This window comes from Oryctolagus cuniculus, chromosome 2 (assembly GCF_964237555.1).
Source record: "Oryctolagus cuniculus chromosome 2, mOryCun1.1, whole genome shotgun sequence".
In the NCBI taxonomy this organism is placed as follows: Eukaryota; Metazoa; Chordata; class Mammalia; order Lagomorpha; family Leporidae; genus Oryctolagus; species Oryctolagus cuniculus.
Genome location: NC_091433.1, coordinates 70,143,937 through 70,163,432, shown reverse-complemented (window position 1 = coordinate 70,163,432; position 19,496 = coordinate 70,143,937). Strand labels below are relative to the sequence as shown.

The following is a 19,496-nucleotide window of genomic DNA, read 5'->3' as shown; positions in this document are numbered from 1 at the left end:
TTTTTTAAATATATTTTTATTTATTTGAAAGTCAGAGTTACAAAGAGAGAGGAGAGGCAGAGAGAGAAAGAGCGAGGTCTTCCATCTGATGGTTTACTCCCCAGTTGGCCGCAATGGCCACAGCTGTGCTGATCCGAAGCCAGGAGCCAGGAGCCTCCTCCAGGTCTCCCATGCAGCTGCAGGGGTCCAAGCACTTGGGCTATCTTCCACTGCTATCCCAGGCCACAGCAGAGAGCTGGATCAGAAGTGGAGCAGCTGGGCCTGGAACTGGCGCCCATATGGGATGCCAGCGCTTCAGGCCAGGGCATTAACCCACTCACCACAGCTCCGGCCCCCAAGATAGAAATGTTGATCAAATAGAGTCACATAATTGGGGATACATGTTATAGATCCGTTGTCAGTTTCCTAGAAAATGAAACAGGAAAATGCGAAATTTCTCTTTCTTATTTTTTGGAAAGTTTTTGTGGTTGTTATTTTAAGATCTTTAATGGCCAGAGTGCACTAGCCTAAGCCTGCTGGGTTCAGAAATTTAAGGAGGTACTCAATTTTGGGTCTCAAGTGCAGCACTGCAATCTTTAAAAATGAGTGCCTCCTTTAATTTGACACCAAGGCACCTCTCTTTTAAGGAGGCACTCAAAGATACTCTGATTTTTCTCACTTTCCTTTAAAGCTGGTAAAATGAGGGCTACCTTGAATTTCTGCCTTGCTTGCACAACAATTGCATAGTTTTATCTCTTCCTAGTCCCTAGTCCACCCAATGCTTAACAGTGTGTCTTCTGTTGAGTACTTTTCTTCCCCCTAAATGACTAACCAGGAAGTAGTGTGCTATGTTGTTGTTTGTTACTAATTTTCATCCTTATTGCTTAAGATTGTCAGAAAATTTGAGGGAACCCCTGTAATCTTACAACACTGGCATAACCTTCTTTCCTTCTCCAAGCACGTGGCTGCCAACTGTTTTTTGACTTGAGGAATCCAGAGCTGCTGTCTGTGGGGACTATTTCCTTGGGTCTTTGATGTCTGACTATGTACCCAGAGGGTGCCAAGTGTACGGGCCCCAAAACATGAAGGCAGCCTGACAGTCTTTTCCTTTGCAGAGTGCAGGGGAGTATTTCACATCAGAAACAGTCCAATCATCCACAAGGAACAGCAACCGGCATGTCCAGAAGGCTCAGTCCCCAGGTACGGAACAGCACCGCCGACAGTGCTTCTTGTGAGGCTCACCTGGAAGCACTACAGCTCTTCTGCGATGATGACCAAATCACACTTTGCAGCAAATGCTTCCAGTCCCCGGAGCACAAGCATCACGTGGTTTATGGAGTAAAAGAGGCTGCCGAGTATTACAGGGTAAGCTTCCCTGAAAATCAGCACTCTTGGCCAACTCTGATAGACTGATTAATTGGGCAGACATTCTGACCCTCCAGATGTTTATTACAGAATGCCAGACAAACACCATAGTTAGCTGAACCTTAAATTTCAAGGCCAAAATACCATATAATCAGTATTCCTGACCATTCAGTTGTCTAAAGTGAGGAATCCAACTCTCCTAAAGCCATTAACTTATCTACCATTCTATGATCTGTTTCTCTACAGAAGTTAATGCACGAAATGTTAAACGCATTGAAGGAGAAACTTGAAGTAGCTAAAAGTATATTGGCTGATGAGCAAGAAAGAATGGTGATGATTCAGGTCAGTGCTTGTCTTGATCCTAGGAGAAAATTTGTTAATAATGTTGGGTAGTAAATGATGTAAACAAAGTCAAAAATGCATAGGAGTGAAAACTGCTAATAGCTTTATGTATGAAGAGCTCCTAAGTCAATAAGGAAAAGACTTACAAGTTCAATGAAAAGATGAAAAATGAGAGTTTACAGATAAGAAAGTACAATAAGTAAGAAAGTACAAATAAGATTTATTTTATTGGAAAGGCAAAGTGACACAGAGACAGAGGTCTTTCTTCTATTGATTCTTGCCCCAAATGACTGCCACAACCTGGACTGGGATGGCCAAAACCAGGAGCCAGGAATTCATACAGGTCTCCTATGTGGGTAGTAGGGGTCCAAGTACTTGGGCCATCTTCCCCTGCCTTCCCAGGTGCATTAGCAGGGAGCTGGATCAGATGTGGAGCAGCAGGCCTCAAATCATCACTCCAATATCAGATGTTAGCATCACAAGTGGTGACCGCTGCAAGTATCTTTTAGACATATCAAAAGATTATGAACTTTGCTAGTGATAAGATACATACAAATTAACTGTATTAATCTGTTGATGAGGTTGCATTTTCAACCCTTATTGGCAAGGATCAAAAAGATTAATAGCAGTTTATAACAATAAGATAGGAGAACAAATGTCTAGTGTCATACTGGTAGCCATATAAGTTGTGAAACCCTTTAAAGGGCAATTTGACAAATGCTACCAAATTGAGGACTCACTATCTGTTATGTATTTCTGATTTTAAACCAAGTCTTCATAGTTAACCCTAATCCATCCCAGATGTTCCAGATTCTGTGTCTTTTTTTTTTTGGTTGTTACAACAAATAAATGTCTAGCTGAGGACAGGGGAGGAAGAGAATCACCTAACTGTATAAAAATTGCTCAATCCATTTCCATATTTTTCCAAGCACCATTCATTCAACAAATATTGAAATCCTACTACTGGTCAGAGCCAATGTAAGGTGCTGGAGGCTCAGCCATAGGGGGGAAAAAGAGTTCTGAACTTAGGGAACTTACATTCTAGAGAACATAAACAAAATCAGTTGAATATAGTATTTTACATGGTAAATGCTATAATTTTTCTAAAATCAGGAATGTAAATGATAGATACATTTTACATTATTTTTTTAAAGATTTATTTTATTTATTTGAAAGACAGAGTTACAGAGAGAGGTAGAGCCAGAAAGAGAGAGAGGTCTTTCATGCTCTGGTTCACTCCCCAAATGACAGCAACAGCCAGAGCTGAGCTAATCTGAAAACAGGAGCCAGGAGCTTCTTCCAGGTCTCCCACATGGGTGCAGGGGCCCAAAGACTTGGGCCATCTTCTACTGCTTCCCCAGGCCACAGCAGAGAGCTAGATGGGAAGTGAAGCAGCTGGGACTTGACCCAGCGCCCATATGGGATGCCAGCGCTGCAGGCCAGAATTTTAACCCACTGTGCCACAGCACCAGCCCCCATGGATACATTTTTAATAAAGTGTTCTGGTCGTTGTATTCAGAAAATTGCATTTGAAAAGGCTCAGAGAGGTGAGGGACTGAGGGATGTATTGTCTTGAAGAGGCTGAGGGAAAGACAAAAACAGAGGCCTTCAGAAGAGTCAAGTGCACCTGCCTGGAGCTGTGTGAATAAAGTGGAGATTGTAAAGGATGGATCAAAAGAAAAAGGTCCCAGTGTATAATGCAGTTAACTTTAAATGACATAAGGTAACCTCTGGCAGGTTTTGAATAGAGTGATGTGATTTCTCTTCCATTTCATGATAATATTCCAGGTGCCAAAGTAAAAATAGACTTTAGAGGCTGAAGCTAAAGGAGGAGAGACCTGGAAAGGGTCTGTTGCGGTAATGGGGATCAGGTGATGACAATCTGGTAGTAGCAGAGGTGGTAAGAAGTGGTCAGAGTCCTGATAAGTTTGATTATATCATGAGATTAAATATCATCTCTAAAATAACTTTTCCCAGGGGCCAGCATTTGTAGTTCAGTGGATTCAGCTGCCTCTGACACTGACATCTCACATGGGTGCTGGTTGAAGTCCTGGCTGCTCCACTTCCATTCCAGCTCCCTGCTAATGTGCCTGGGGAACAGTAGAAGATGGCCCAAATCCTTGGGCCCCAGCCATCCACATGGGAGACAAGATAGAGTTCTAGGCTCTTGGCTTCAGCCTCACCTACCCCAGCTGTTGCAATCATCTGTGGAGTGAACAGTGGATAGAAGATCTCTCTCTTTCTCTGTAACTGTCTTTCATAAATAAATATGTAAGTCAATAATAATAAATTAAATGACTACTTCCAAATATATTATCTTCTGTAACCCAGACTTCCAAATGGAACTTTTATGTCCAAATTCCTGGTTGGCATCTCTCCCAGGATATCTAATGGGTTAATCAAATTCAGTCATATCCAGAACTGAGGTCCTGATATACCTCCTTATCTCTGAAATCTAGCCTTTCCATTGTTTTTCTATGACAGTTTAGCAACTCTGTCTTCCATTTGTTTGGTCAAAAAAGTCTTTGTGTCTTCCATCCTTGACTATTTTTTTTCTCACACCCCTATCCAAAGCAAATCCCAGGTGGCACTAATATCTGATTTCCTGATCTCCTCTTCCTTGGTCATAGTGATTGTAATTTTTTTAGCTTTTCTAAATTAATGAACTCTTTTAGCTGCATTTTATATTTTAAGATTATGTTGATGTCTTGGCTGATCTTGAAGAAAATTTCTTTTTTTCTTTGGATATGTTTCTTCCCCTGTACTTTATATTTTCTTTGTTTGGGGGTTAGATAAGGAAGATAAAATATATTTGTGGTCAATCTGTTATATTTAACCTGAAATCTATCATATCTGTATCTATGAGGAAGGAAGAGGAGCAGAATTTTAAAGGGATGATTGAGTCTGAATACAGGACAAGATTCCAGTTGTGGAGTGAAGAAAATGATCTGAACTCTCGGAGGCTGGAAGCACACATGTTGGACTCCAACTTGAGAGAAGCCAGTCTGAATCAACTGACCAGGTTTGGCACAGAGTTAGAGGAAAAGTCCCAGGAAATGTTACAGGTGAGATGTTGTAATATTTGAGAAAGAGAAGAAGAAATAAATGTTATGCCAATTCCAGAATATGACATCCAGTGACAATTGTAGATGTGTTCAATGACTGTATATAACCCTCTAGCAATTCAGTTTCTATGTGTTTATCCTTACACACACATAAGAAGACACATGGATGAGGCGACACTGTAAACCTGGATTTCAGTATATGCCATGGTTTAATATTTGATCTTTGAAGCCAAGCTGATGGGGCTCTTATCTAGGTTCTGATTTTTATGGATCTGTTGCTAACCCTGACTCAGTTTCTTCAGTGGTCAGATGAAAATAACATTGGTCTCTAATTCATGATGTTGTTGTGAGGTGCAGTGGTGCAGCGGTGCAGTGGGTTAATTCTCCACTTGCGGCGCCGGTGGCGTCGCTGTTGATCCTCTTCCGATCCAGCTCTCTGCTGTGGCCTGGGAATGCAGTGGAAGATGACCCAAGTGCTTGGGCTCCTGCATTCACGTGGGAGATCCAGAAGTTCCTGGCTCCTGGCTTCGGATCTGCCTAGCTCCGGCCGTGGCAGGCATTTGGGGAGTGAACCACTGGGTGGAAGAATTTTTTGTCTCTCCCTTTCACTGTCTGTAACTCTACCTCTCAAATAAATAAATCTTGCAAAAGAAAAAGAGAGAGATAATAAGACATAAACCTCATTAAATAGTATCTTGCATATTTAGGCAGTTGAAAAACAGTAGGTATTTTTACTTCTATGGCACAAACTACAGCATTTAACCTAGCAGTTAAGATGTTGATTAAGACACTTGCCTCCCCTATCAGAGTGCATGGGTTTGAGTCCCACCATGTCTCTTGTCTCCAGTTTGTTGCTAATGCAGACTCCAGGAGGCAGTTGCGATGGCTGAAGTAATTGGGTTAGTGACATCCATATGGGAGACCTGGATTGAGTTCCTGGTTTCAGCCTCAGCCTAGCCCTGGCCATTGGGTATTTTGAGAATAAGCTAATAGGTTTTAGAGCTCTCTCTCTCTCTGTTTCTCTCTTTCTCTGACTCCCTGCCTCCCAAATAAAGATTTTTAAAATATAAAAAAATAGAACCCACATTATTGATATGAGACTCACAAAATAAATTGTATTATATACATAATATGGGATACTTTTCAACATGTAAAAGTGCACCATGGCTTGTTGGATATGAATAGGAAACTGAACACTCTTTAAAAAAAAGCAAGTTTTCTGATGAGTGACAGGGTATAATATGCCATTGTTTATGGGTATTTTGGTTTTTTTTGCCTTAAATAATATTACCATTGCATATCTAACTAGGTAGAATGTATTTGAAAGGATAAAGAGGAAACAGTTATCTGTGGCCTAATTATTCTTCTTAGTAACTAATTGACATAATTTACTTTTAACTTAAATTATTTACATTTTAACTGTAATTTACTGAAGGCAATAGGAAACTTTCAAAACAAAAAAATGGGATGTGCTTTAGGTGCATGTTAATCTGAGTAATTAGACTACATGTGCACTCATCCCTCTTGACTTAAAATATATCAGGTATCGAAGAAATGCATTTCTACTGAGCTGTCCTGCTTGACAGTGTAAGGCAGCATGGCCTTAATTACGTCCATTTCTGAGTGGCAGGCAGAACAACAGATTTTCAAAGACATGGTTGAATTAGAATTGGAGAATAGGATGCTAACAGTTGTTGGGACAGTAATAAAAACACTTTTGCAGAGACTGAATGATCTGGGGAGAGAGAACATGAACAAGCTGAAGGAGAGTGAAGCCAGGGTTTCCGAGCAGATCAGCAAGCTCCAGAGCGTCACCACGGAGCTCGAAAAGAAATGCGGGGAGGCAGCCTTTGCACTGCTCCAGGTAAGGCTCTGGACAGGAAGAGAGAAGTGGGTAGCACTCAGTGTCAGTGATCTGCAGCCATGCATGAAGTCTTTGCAGCTGTTTACCAGGTGCCATAAACATTCTGAATTGTCATAAAATTATGAGTTGTTATGTGAGATGAATTCTCATTGTAAAATTATTGAGAGTAAGTTTGAACTGAGATGTACCTCCTCAGGGTCAATGGTCAAATTATGACATATCCATTCAATGCTTATATATATATATTTATACATATATATATTAAAGTTTGTTTTTTCTTTATTTGAAAGATAAAGTCACAGAGAGAAAGAGAGAGAGAAAGATCTTCCATCTGCTGGCTCACTCTCCAAATGACTTCAATGGCCAGGCTGAACACAGGAGCCCAGAATTCCATCTGGGTCTTCCATGTGGGTGCAGGGTCTCAAGGACTTGAGCCATCTTCTGTTGCTTTCCCAGGTACATTAGCTGGGAGCTGGACCAGACGTGGAGCAGCCAGGACTTGAACCAGAGATCACATGTGTTTCAACTCACTGTGCCACAATGCTGGCCCCTCAACGTTATATTCTACAAACACAGAAAATAATATCTTTAAGATATCTCATTAGATGAGAAAAGATGCAGAAATGCTTTTTGTTTGGCTTATAGAGAATAAGCATATATGTATATACATATGTGCTTGCTAACATGCACAGATGTATGGTGCAATGTTAAAAAACTATTGCAATTAAAAAGTAAAAGTAGAGACAGGTGGGGGCCACTGTTGTGTCTGTAGCAGGTAAAGCCACCATCTGCTATGTCAGCATGCTGTATGGGCACCAGTTCACGTCCCAGGTTCTACTTCTCATCCAGCTCACTGCTAGTGGCCTGGGAAAAGCAGTGGAAGGTGGCCCAAGTGCTTGGCAGCTGCCACACATATGGGAGATCCAGATGAGGTTCCAGGTTCCTAGCTTCACCCTGTCTCAGCCCTGGCCTTTGCAGCCAATGAGGGAGTGAACCAGAGGACGGAAGATCGCTTTCTCTGTCCCTCCCTCTCTTTCTGTTACTCGGCCTTCAAGTCAATAGAATAAATCTTTAATTAATTAAAAATAAAGCTTTCACATACTTTCTCTAGCCAAAAAATATATGACATATACCATCAATCACCAGTAACACCGCAAAACAAAGTGAGATTTATTTGTGTAGCATTTACTGTGGTCTGAATGTTTGTGTCTCCACCCCCTCACCAAAAAAAAAAAACCCAAAAACCAAAAAACATATATTGGAAATTGTCCACCCAAAAAGCGATAGTTTTAGGACATAGGCCTTTGGAAAGCTTTTGAGTCCTCAGTAGAGACATCATGAATTTAATTAGTGCCCCTATAAAAAGACCTAAGGAAAACCCATTATCCTTCCCAACATAGAAGTCAATCTATGAGACTTCACCACACATCAAACCTACCAGTGTGTTGATTTTGAAATTTCTAGTCTCCAGAGTTGTAAGAAATACATTTCTGTTGCGTGTAAATTACTCAGTCTCTGGCATTTTGTTAGAGTAGCCGAAACAGACTAAATAGTGTATATTTTCAATTTTGTATACGAACGTATTATTTCAGAAAGTAAATAATTACTTTTTTAAAATCCAATCCATTTCCCTCTGCCACGTCAATGTTTATAACGTGAGTGCATTAATTTGCAATCTCTGTTCTAGAGCTAAATCTAAGACAATGTAAGCAGGTGTATCTCCATTATTATTTCTGACCTGTATCCAACTACCTCCCAGCCTAAAGGATCCTCTTACCTGCTCAGACTGTGCCATTACCAGCATAGAAAGCAAATAGAGGGGTACCATTTGAAAGGTTCTGACTCCATGTTAAAAATTGTTATCTGAGGGTCCAGTCCTGTGGTGTAGCAGGTAGAGCTGCCACCTGCAGTGCCAGCATCCCATATGGGTGCTGGTTGGAGTCCCAGCTGCTCCACTTCTGATCCCTCTGCTGTGGCCTGAGAAAGCAGTAGAAGATGGCCCAATTCCTTGGGCCCCCGCACCTGCATTGGCGACCTGGAAGATGCTCCTGGCTCCTGGCTTCAGATTGGCACAGTCTCTCTCTCTCTCTCTCTCTCTCTCTCCCTCTCCTTTTCTCTCTGTATAACTGCCTTTCAAATAAATAAATAAATCTTTAAAAAAAAATTGGTGTCTGAAAATTGCCACCATGAGACCGAATAAATTTTTTTTAAAGATTTTATGTATTTATTTGAGAACTAGAGTTACAGTGAGAGGGAGAGACAGAGAGAAAGGTCTTCCTTCCGTTGGTTCACTCCCCAAATGGCTGCAACGGCCGGAGCTGTGCTGACCCAAAGCCAGGAGCCAGGTGCTTCTCCTGGTCTCCCATGTGGGTGCAGGGGCCCAAGCACTTGGGCCATCCTTCACTGCACTCCCGGGCCACAGCAGATAGCTGGATTGGAAGAGGAGCAGCTGAGACTAGAACCGGTACCCATATGGGATGCCGGCATCACAGGTGGAGGATTAACCTACTGCACCATGGCACGGGCCCCTAGACTCAAAAAATTACATGGACATTGAGCTAATGACTGCAAAAGAAGATATTTTCATGGGCTTGGCTCTGGGGGGAAAAAAACAAACTTGGTTCAAATATCCTGTAGTGACCTAGTCTCTTTTTCCCCTTAGGATGCAAGACACTTTCTGGAAAGGTGAGTACTCATTTTGTGAACAGTTGGGTCAGAATCAGAGAGTAGGGTGAGTTGAGCACACAAGGGTGGGAATGTTGGGGAAGGGAGAGAGAGGTCCTGTGTAGTGACAGAATGTAATGAGATCTATCTGTGGGAAGGGGACTGGTGTCCGTGCAGACAATTGAGATGCTCCTTTCTTTACAGGAGTGAGGCACTACTGCTTCAGTGTCTGGAGCCCGCTCATATCACAGAAATGAATTTGTGCCAAATCAAAGGAATGAGCAAAATGCTAAGAGCATTCCAACGTAAGTTGACGCATATCCATGATTACAGGCAACTTTCTTTTTATAGCTAGGAATCAACTGACCATCCCACCATAAATAAAACTAAGCTGTGATAGCTTAAAGATTTAGAAAGAGGGCCAGTGCCGTGGCGCAGTAGGTTCATCCTCTGCTTGCAGCGCTGGAATCTCATATTGGTGCCAGTTTCTGGTCCTGGATGCTCCACTTCCAATCCAGCTCTCTGCTGTGGCCTGGGAGTGCAGTGGAGGATGGCCCAAGTGCCTGGGCCCCTGCACCCACGTGGGAGACTGGGAAGAAGCGCCTGGCTCCTGGCTTTGGATTGGTACAGCTCCGGCAGTTGAGGTCATTTGGGGAGTGAACCAGCAGATGAAAGACCTCTCTCCCTCTCACTGTCTGTAACTCTACCTCTCAAATAAAATAAATAAAATCTTAAATAAAAAAAGAGTTATGTGCATCAGACAGTGAACAAGAAAATAACTATATGATCCTATGTCAAAAGCTTTTCCTACTAAAAAATTTTGACAACTTTCCCAACCCTGAAACATAATTGCAGGAAGATTCTTTGACTTAAAAACGTAAAACTTCCTGCGGGGAAAATGTCAACACATATGACAAAGACTTTGTCTTCTGTTCCTGTAGTTCTGCTTTTTCCAGAATATTTTCTCAATGAAGTCATGTGGTTGTGGCCTTCTGAATCCTCGAGCTCTTAGCAAAATACAATGTTGACACATCCAAGTTATCAATGTGTCAGTAGTTTGCTCATTTTTATTGTTGGTAGCATTCTATGAGGAATATACCCTGATTTAGTCTTTTGCAATTCCATGGACACTTTGTTGTTTGCAGCTTTTTGCTTTGAATTTTACATACAGATTCTTGTGTGGACATAGCTTCATGTTACTTGGTTGACTATTCAAGAGTGGGATTTCTGAATTGTTTTCCAAATTTCCTGTGCCATTTTGCATTCCCACTGCTAATACATGTCTCAACATCCTCTTTGGCACTGGGTACTTTGTTTTATTAGATCCAAACTAATAGATGTGTAAGGGTGTCTCATTTTTTAAAATTTGTATTTCTGTAATGGCTAACAATGTTTACCATATTTTCATCTGTTTCTATTTTTTACCCATGTATGAAATTGAATTGTTCATTTTCTTATCAAATTTTGGAATTTCTTTAGATATTTTGTTTAGCAATCATTTATCATACATGTGTTTTCCAAATATTTTCTCCCAATCTGGTTTGTATTCTCATTTTCCTAGCCATGTCTTTATTTTTTTTTTATTTTATTTTAATTTTATTTAGCTTTTAATGGATTCAATGTGATTTGTAGATATAATTCTAAGAACATAATGATATCCTCTTCCTCTCTCCCTCCCTACCCCACCCTTCTTCCTTTTCGCCTTCTTTTTTCTTTAGTTTTTTTTTTTTTTAAATATTTATTTATTTAGAAGACAGAGAGAGAGAGAGGCAGAGGCAGAGAGAGATAGAATCTTGCATCTGCTGGTTCACTCCCCAGTTGGCTGCAATAGCCGGAGCTGAGCCAATTCAAAGCCAGGAGCCAGCAGCTCCTTCTGGGTCTCCCACACGGGCGCAGGGGCCCAAGGACTTGGGCCATCTTCTGCTTTCCCAGGCTATAGCAGAGAGGTAGACTGGAAGAGGAGCAGCTGGGACACAAACTGACACCCATATGGGATGCCCGCACTACAGGCAGGGGCTTTACTTGCTGTGCCACAACGCTAGCCACCCTCCCCTTTTTAGTTAGTTTTTAAGATAACATATTTTAAATTTACATTACTGTAAAAATGCTTAATACTTCACAGAATAAGAAGTTTAACAAGTCAAAAAAAAATCCTAGTTTAGTGGGAATATATGATTCTAGTTTAGTGGGAATATAGACTGACTATAAACAATAATTGAATGGAAAAATGTCCATTTTACCCATATGCAGTTAACTTTAAAGTACTCATAGATCATTGAAACTATAGTAGTAAAGTTTTACAAAATTACACTTGCAGCAATACTGATACATACAGACATTCCTTTCATCTTGCTTTCTTTCTGTTTGTTTTTTAAATTTCAGTTCCCACGTATATGGGAGAACATGTGATATTTGTCTTATTTGTCTTTCTGTGTCTGGTTTATTTTATTCAACATCATGTCCTCTAGTTGCATCCATTTGGCTGCAAATGGTAGAATTTCATTCTTTTTTATAGCTGAATAATATTCCATTGTGTGCATACACCACATTTTCTATATCCATTCATGTAATGATGGACACCTTGGTTGGTTCCAAATTTTGGCTATTATGAAAGGTGCTGCTATAAATATGGTGGTACAGGCGTCTCTTCGGTACACTGTATTCAAGTCTTTATGTGTGTGTCTGTGAATGTGTGTTCAAGTCTTTTGAGTATATACCCAGTGGGGGGATTACTGGATCACATGGCAGTCAGACCCCTAAGTGTAGTCCTTTCTTTGTTTTTTTCATATCCCAAGTATCTTAAGTTAGTATGGGTATCCTGTTATGCAGCCATCTTGGATCTCCATCTAACCATGTCTTTTGAAGAGTAAAAGCTTTACATTTTGGTGAAGTTTAACTATCAATTTTTTTCTTTTATAATTTGTGGTTCATTTTTGTTTCCTATTTGAAGTTTATTTGCTTTCCTTAAAAAAAGATGTTCTTGTAGGCCTTGTAAAGTTTTTAAGTTTTACATTTAAGTCTATGATCCATTTGGAGATGATATTTGCATATGTTTCATGAAATGGTACAAACATTTTGTACCTTTTTATTTTTTATTTTTTTGGCAAATGAGAAGCCAGTTGTTCCAGAGCCACTTGTTGAAACACTATCCTTCCTTGATTGATTTTACTTGACACCTTTGTTGGGAATCAATTGGCATATATGAGCAGGCCTATTTATGGACTTTAACAGTCCTATTAATCGTTGAGTCTATCCCTTTGCCAATACAATACTGGCTTGATTGATAACTAAATAGAAAGTCTTGAAAGAAGATGTTGTGAGTTCTCTAAATTTTCTTTTTCAAAATAGTTTTAGATATTCTAAATTCTTTGCTTTTTTATGTAAGTTTCAAAATTGCTTTGTTGGCCGCTGCCGCGGCTCAATAGGCTAATCCTCCGCCTTGCAGCACTGGCACACCGGGTTCTAGTCCTGGTTGCCCCTCTTCCAGGCCAGCTCTCTGCTGTGGCCCAGGAGTGCAGTGGATGATGGCCCAAGTGCTTGGGCCCTGCACCCCATGGGAGACCAGGAGAAACACCTGGCTCCTGCCTTTGGATCAGTGCGGTGTGCCAGCCGCGGTGGCCATTGGAAGGTGAACCAATGGCAAAGGAAGACCTTTCTCTGTCTCTCTCTCTCTCACTGTCCACTCTGCCTGTCAAAAAAAAAAAAAAAAATTTGCTTTGTTGACTGCTTCAAAATAAGAATACTTTAGATTTTGATAGGTAGTACATTGCATCTATAGACCAATTTCGAGAGAATTGACATCTTGATAATATTGAATCTTCTTGTACAAGAATATAAATTATCTAGGACTTTGATTTCTCTCATTAGTATTTTGTACTTTTAAAAAATGATTTATTTATTTTTATTCATTGAAAGGCAGAGTTTCCAAGAGAGAGGGAAACAGAAATCTTCCATCCTCTGGTTCATAACCCCAAATGCCTGCCACGGCCAGGGCTACAACAGGCTGAAGGCAGGAGCCAGGAACTCCAACCAGTTCTCCCACTTGGGTAGCAGGAACACAAGTATTTGGACCATCATATGCTGTCCCCTAGGCACATTAGCAGTAAACTGGATCAGAAGTGGAATAGCAGGAACTTGAACCAGGCACTCCAATGCAGGATTTAGACATTACCAGATGGCACCTTAGCATGCTGCACCACAACACCTGCCCCAGTTTACAGCATACAAATATTATGTGTATCTTATGAGACTGAGACCAAAGTATTTTGTTTTCTAGAACTCTTATAAATGTTTCTAAATATCAGTTTTTAATTTATATTTACATTTTATTTATTTATAATTTATTATGAATATGTAGAAATTAATACTATATATTCTGAATCCTCTAACTACATTAAACTCACTCATTAGGTATTGTAGTTTGTATAGATGGATAGAGTCTCAGTGATTTTCTACTTATATTGTAATGTTACCTGTGAGCATAAACATTTCATTTCTTCCTTTTCAATATGTAAGCCTTTTCTGTATTTTTTTTTTTTTTGCCTTTTGTACTGGCTTCAGCTTGTAATATATTCATCTGAAAGCAATTACATGTTTCAACTTGAAGTTTTCTCTTAGCTGTAGGTTTTTTTTTCCCCCTTAGATTTATTTATTTGAAAGGCAGAGTTGGGGCCGAGGCTGTGGTGTAGCGGGTTAAGCCACAGCCTGCAGTGCCGGCATCCCATATGGGCACCGGTTCAAGACTCAGCTGCTCCACTTCCGATCCAGCTCTCTGCTGTGGCCTGGGAAAGCAGTACAAGATGGCTCAAGTCCTTGAGCTCTTGTACCCACATGGGAAGACCTGGAAGAAACTCCTGGCTCCTGGCTTTGGATCAGCACAGCTCTGACCATTGTGGCCAGTTGGGGAGTGAACCAGCGGATGGAAGACCTCTCTCTCTCTCTCTCTCTCTCTGCCTCTCCTTCTCTCTCTGTGTAACTCTGACTTTCAAATAAATAAATAAATCTTTAAAAAAGTTAAAGAAAGAAAGGCAGAGTTACAGAGAGAGAGGGAAACTCAGAGAGGGAGAGAAAGAGATCTTCCTAATACTGATTCACTCCTCAAATGGCTGCAACAACTAGGGCTGGGCAGCCAGGAGCCAGGAGCCAGGAGTCTCTTCCAAGTCTCCCACATAAGTACAGGTTCCAAGCACTTGGGCCATCCTCTGCTGCTTTCCCAGAGCGTTAGCAGGGAGCTGGATTGTAAGTGGAGCAGCCCGGACTCGAACCAGCACCCATATGGGATGTCGACTATGTAGGCTGCAGCTTAACCCACCACACCACAATGCTAGCCCCCTAACTGTAGGTTTTTGTAGTTGCCATTCATTCTCTTGAGGGAGTTCCTTTGTTCTACTTTGCTCAACATTTTTGTCATTCATGAATAATCAAGTGAATGATAGTTATCGAGAGGCCATGTTTTGGCTCAGCCAGTTAAGCTGCTGCTTGTGTTGCTCCCATTGCATTTCAGAGCTCCATTTCAGGTCTGCTGCTCTTCTACTGATCCAGCTTCCTGCTACTGTATGGGAAGGGGGCAAAGGTTGCCAAGTGCCACCCACATTGGAGACCAGGATGTAGTTCCTGCCTTTGGCTAGGCCCAAACCTGGTTTTTGCAGCCATTTATGGAGTGAACCAGTGGATGGAATGGAAGATCTCTATCGTTTTCTCTGTCTCCTTTTCTCCTTCTCTGTCACTCTGCCTTTCAAATTAATAAAAATTAAGTCCTTCTAAAACATCCAAAATCATCAAGAGCTTTTTTTGTATCTCTTGACATGTTCTTTTTTTCTTTTTAGAGGTTTATTTATTTACTGAAAGACAGTGTTACACAGAGAGAGGAGAGCGAGAGAGAGAGAAAGACAGAGAGAGAGGTCTGCTATCCCATGGTTCACTCCCCAGATGGCCACAATGGCCAGAGCTGCGCCAATCCTAAGCCAGGAGCCAGGAGCTTCTTCCGGGTCTCCTACGTGGGTTCATGGCCCAAGGCTGGGCCATCTTCTACTGCTTTCCCAGGCCATGGCAGAGAGCTGGATCAGAAGTGGAACAGCTGGGTCTTGAACCAGTACCCATATGAGATGCCGGCACTGCAGGCCAGGGTGTTAACCTGCTGCGCCACAACGCTGGCCCGACGTGTTCTTTAAAAAAAAAAAAAAAAGAAAAGAAAAGATTTATTTACTTATTTGAAAGGCAGAGTTACAGAGAAGGAGAGAGAGAGAGAGACTCTTCCATCTGCTGGTTCACTCCCCAAATAGCTGCAATGGCCAGAACTGGGTCAATCCAAAGCCAGGAGCTTCTTCCAGGTCTCCCATATGGGTGCAGGGGCCCAAGAATTTGGACTATGTTCCGCTGTTTTGCTAGGGATATTAGCAGGGAGCTGGATCAGAAGTGGAACAGCTGGGACTCGAATCAGCACCCATACAGGACTCTGGCACTGCAGGCAGCAGCCTTACTTGCTACGCCACAGCACTGGCCTCAACATGTTCATTTTTTTTCTCCTATTAACATGGTAAACTATATTGGTTGATTTTTACATATTGAACCGGCCTTGAAAAATGATGTTTTGCCCATTTTATATGTTACTGTAATCAGTATGCTAATATTCTGTTGGGAATTTTCACATTTATGTTCATGAGGGACATCAGTCTTTAACTTTTATTCCTTGTAATCACCCACTGGTAATTTTAACTTAATCCATTTTGGTTTTGATATCTGGATTTTCTGTTTTATTCTTTATCAAATCTGTATAGTCTTTCCTTTTAATTTCCTGTATCCTTTAGACACTTCTAAGATTTTCTTTTTTCTTCATGGCAAAGTTCCCTTAGAGTCCATGCCTGATGATTCCAGTATCTGAAGCTCCCTACAGGTTTATTTTTGCCAGAGTCATTCACTAGCAGTTTTCTTAGTAGGTGTGTGCTTAATGATTTTTGATAATACATTTCCCCTTTATTGTCATATTATTTTTAGAAATTCATTGAGGCCAGGAATGAAGAAGAATTTTTTTTTAGAGAAAGTCTGCATTTATTTCTGCCAGTCTTTATGAAAAAAATAAGAATCTGGGACAATCTGAAATTTGAAGTTCAAGGCATGTGGTCTTTGAGATCATTCTAATAATGTGAATTGAGCTGCCAGTCCAGAGATTTAAGTCAGTTTCACTTACTGAAGTTAAGTAATAGAACTTAAAAGAACCTGCTGCTGGACTGGATGTTAGTAAAAGTAATAAAAAAAAGGACTACCCTAAATTTATGTCTTAGTCACCTAGAGCCAGAAGGCTGCTATTCACTGAAAAGTATTGACTGCAGAGAGATAGGATTGGAGTTCCATCATGGAGGTATTATTGGAATTCCCGTGTTATGTCCAAATCATATTTGGCAATTTGTTTAAGGAATAAGTCATGGACTTAAGAAAATATATTTAAGTGAACAAGGTCAAGTCACCTAGGGAAAAAGATATGAAAAAAGCCAGTTCAGTGTCATTTCAGGTATAAGGAATCAGACTGAGCTCTCGTGTTCTTGGCTTGATTTTCTTTTTTTTCTTTTAAAGATTTATTTATTTACCTGAAAGGCAGAGTTAGAGAGAGGCAGAGGCACAGAGAGGGAGAGAGGGAGGTCTTCCATCCACTGGTTCACTCCACAGATGGCTGCCATGGCCGGAGCTGTGCTGAACCAAAGTCAGGAGCCAGGAGCTTTTTTTCCAGGTCTCCCATGCGTGTGCAGATGCCCAAGGACTTGAGCCATCTTGTACTGCTTTCCCAGGCCACAGGAGAGAGCTGGATCCGAAGTGGAGCAGCCGGGTCTTGAACCGTCACCCATATGGGATGCTGACACTGCAGGCAGCGGCTTTTCCTGCCACACTACAGTGCCAGCCCCTATAATTTACACTTTCTATGAATTTGTTGAAGATTACTTAGATGCATGGATTTAAACAAAATTTTGGACAAAAGGAAACTTGTCTTCAATTCCATCTTCCATGAATTTTTGCTGTATACTTCATATTACTTAATCAGCAATTTCTGGGAATTGATGTCACGTTCTGGGAAGATTTAAGATAGGTAGATTGATTAAGTCTTAGGGAAGAGCCAAGTACTATCTCTTTAAGATTTTTTTTTTCAGGTGATATTTTGTGGGACTGGTTATCCGGACAATTTTGTAGCCTTTGGGTGGAAGTTACTTGTAAACCTCCCATTTATCCATTATTCTTGATTTACTTTTTCTTCCTCAGGTACGAGTGTCTCTTTCCATTGTCTTACTGACTTCTTTTTCATGATGTCCATTTATTGAAGTAAAGCTTAGAGGTTCATTTTCCCATATGCCAGAACTGCCCATCTTTTATCTATGCCTGAGCCTTGTGCCCACTCCCTGGAGGCCACTGCATGTTAGAAACCATGTCACTGGAATTGGCAATTAGGAACTCCTAGGTTAACTCAATCTCCCTCTCCCTACAGGAAACATAACTTTGGATCCTGAAACAGCGCATCCTTGCCTCATTTTATCTGAGGATCTGAGAAGTGTGAGATGTGGCAATATCCAGCAGGATGCACCTGGCAACTTGGGGAGGTTTGACTTTGGTGCCACAGTGCTATGTGTAGAATGCTTCACCTCAGGGAGGCACTACTGGGAGGTAGATGTGGAAAAGGCAACAAAGTGGCAACTGGGTGTATGTAGAGACTCAATACAAACGAAGGACAACACGCCCAGTGCTCCTGGGGATAGAGTCTTACTCATGGGAGCCAAGACGGGGACTAATTACACCTTCTGGGTCTTTCCCCCTTTAAAAAAAGTCTCCTTGAGAAAGCAAATACTCAAAGTTGGAGTTTTCCTAGACTGCAAGTATGGGCAGATATCATTCTACAATGTGACAGAGAGATCCCTCATTTATAATTTCTCTTATCTCACCCTCCAAGGAGCTCTTAAACCTATATTTTCTCTTTGCATTCCAAATGCAGGCATGGATTTAGACTCTCTCACTGTCTGCCCTCCTCATATTCCTTCTTGAAATGTTACTGTGAGCCCTTAATCTTCCTTTATGTGTGAACCAAAACCACAAGAGACTAGAAGGTTAAGAACAAGATGTTGTGAGATAATTTACATAAAGTAATCCAATAAAAGATTAATGTGAATTGGAATCCACTTTAGTAGAGCCCTTGCACTGATGAGATTTTCAACGTATGTTTAGTGGGAGAGGTTGCATGTAAGTTGAATCCTGAATGATAGTAACTGAAAGATAATGTGCTTAATTAGAACTTGAAATGCATATGCATATAGGATTGAGAAATTACAGAAGCACATATTCTAGAGTATTTAAGACTAGATTAGGCCGGCGCCGCCGCTCAATAGGCTAATCCTCTACCTGCGACGCCGGCACAGCGGGTTCTAGTCCCGGTCGGGGCACCAAATTCTGTCCCGGTTGTTCCTCTTCCAGTCCAGCTCTCTGCTGTGGCCTGGGAAGGCAGTGGAGGATGGCCCAAGTGCTTGGGCCCTGCACCTGCACCCGCATGGGAGAGCAGGAGAAGCACCTGGCTCCTGGCTTCGGATCAGCGCGGTAAGCCGGCCGCAGCAGCCACTGGGGGGTGAACTAACAGAAAAAGAAGATCTTTCTCTCTCTCTCACTGTCCACTCTGCCTGTCAAAAAAAAAAAAAAAGTTTAAAAAAAAAAAAAAAAAGACTAGATTAAGGGGGCTGGCACTGTGCCATAGCAGATAAAGCCACCGCCTGCAGTACCGGCATCCCATATGGGCGCTAGTTCTAGTCCCAGCTGCTCTACTTCCTATCTAACTCTCTGCTATGGCCTGGGAAAGCAATACAAGATGGCCCAAGTCCTTGGGCACCTGCACCTGCGTGGGAGACCTGGAAGAGGCTCCTGGCTCCAGATTGGCACAGCTCCGGCCATGGCAGCTAATTGGGGAGTGAACCATTGGATGGAAGACTTCTCTCTCTCTCTCTCTCTCTCTGTGTGCCTCTCTTCTCTCTGTAAATCTGACTTTGAAATAAAATAAATAAATATTTAAAAAAAAAAGACTAGATTAAGAACTAGATATATTTCTGAAAACACTTGCAGAATGAGGTATAATTAGGATTGAAAGCAGGACCTTAGCTTTGAGTATACCCTCATGGTACCTTGTTGGAGACATCCTGTTATTGACATTAAGGCATAATTTTACTGATAGTGCCAAGATTTCCTAATATTTATCA

At 41.3% G+C, this 19,496-nt stretch overlaps 1 protein-coding gene across 1 annotated transcript; it reads left to right on the top strand.

The window, feature by feature from the left end:
* Positions 1–963: 963 nt before the first annotated feature.
* Positions 964–18,511, top strand: TRIML2 (tripartite motif family like 2). Its single transcript, XM_070069663.1, is given in 9 exon segments — positions 964–1,344; positions 1,591–1,686; positions 4,557–4,751; positions 6,475–6,615; positions 8,057–8,077; positions 8,080–8,133; positions 9,278–9,300; positions 9,484–9,584; positions 17,750–18,511. Coding segments are annotated over 9 exon segments (1,371 nt in total). The 5' UTR covers positions 964–1,155; the 3' UTR covers positions 18,301–18,511.
* Positions 18,512–19,496: the final 985 nt, after the last annotated feature.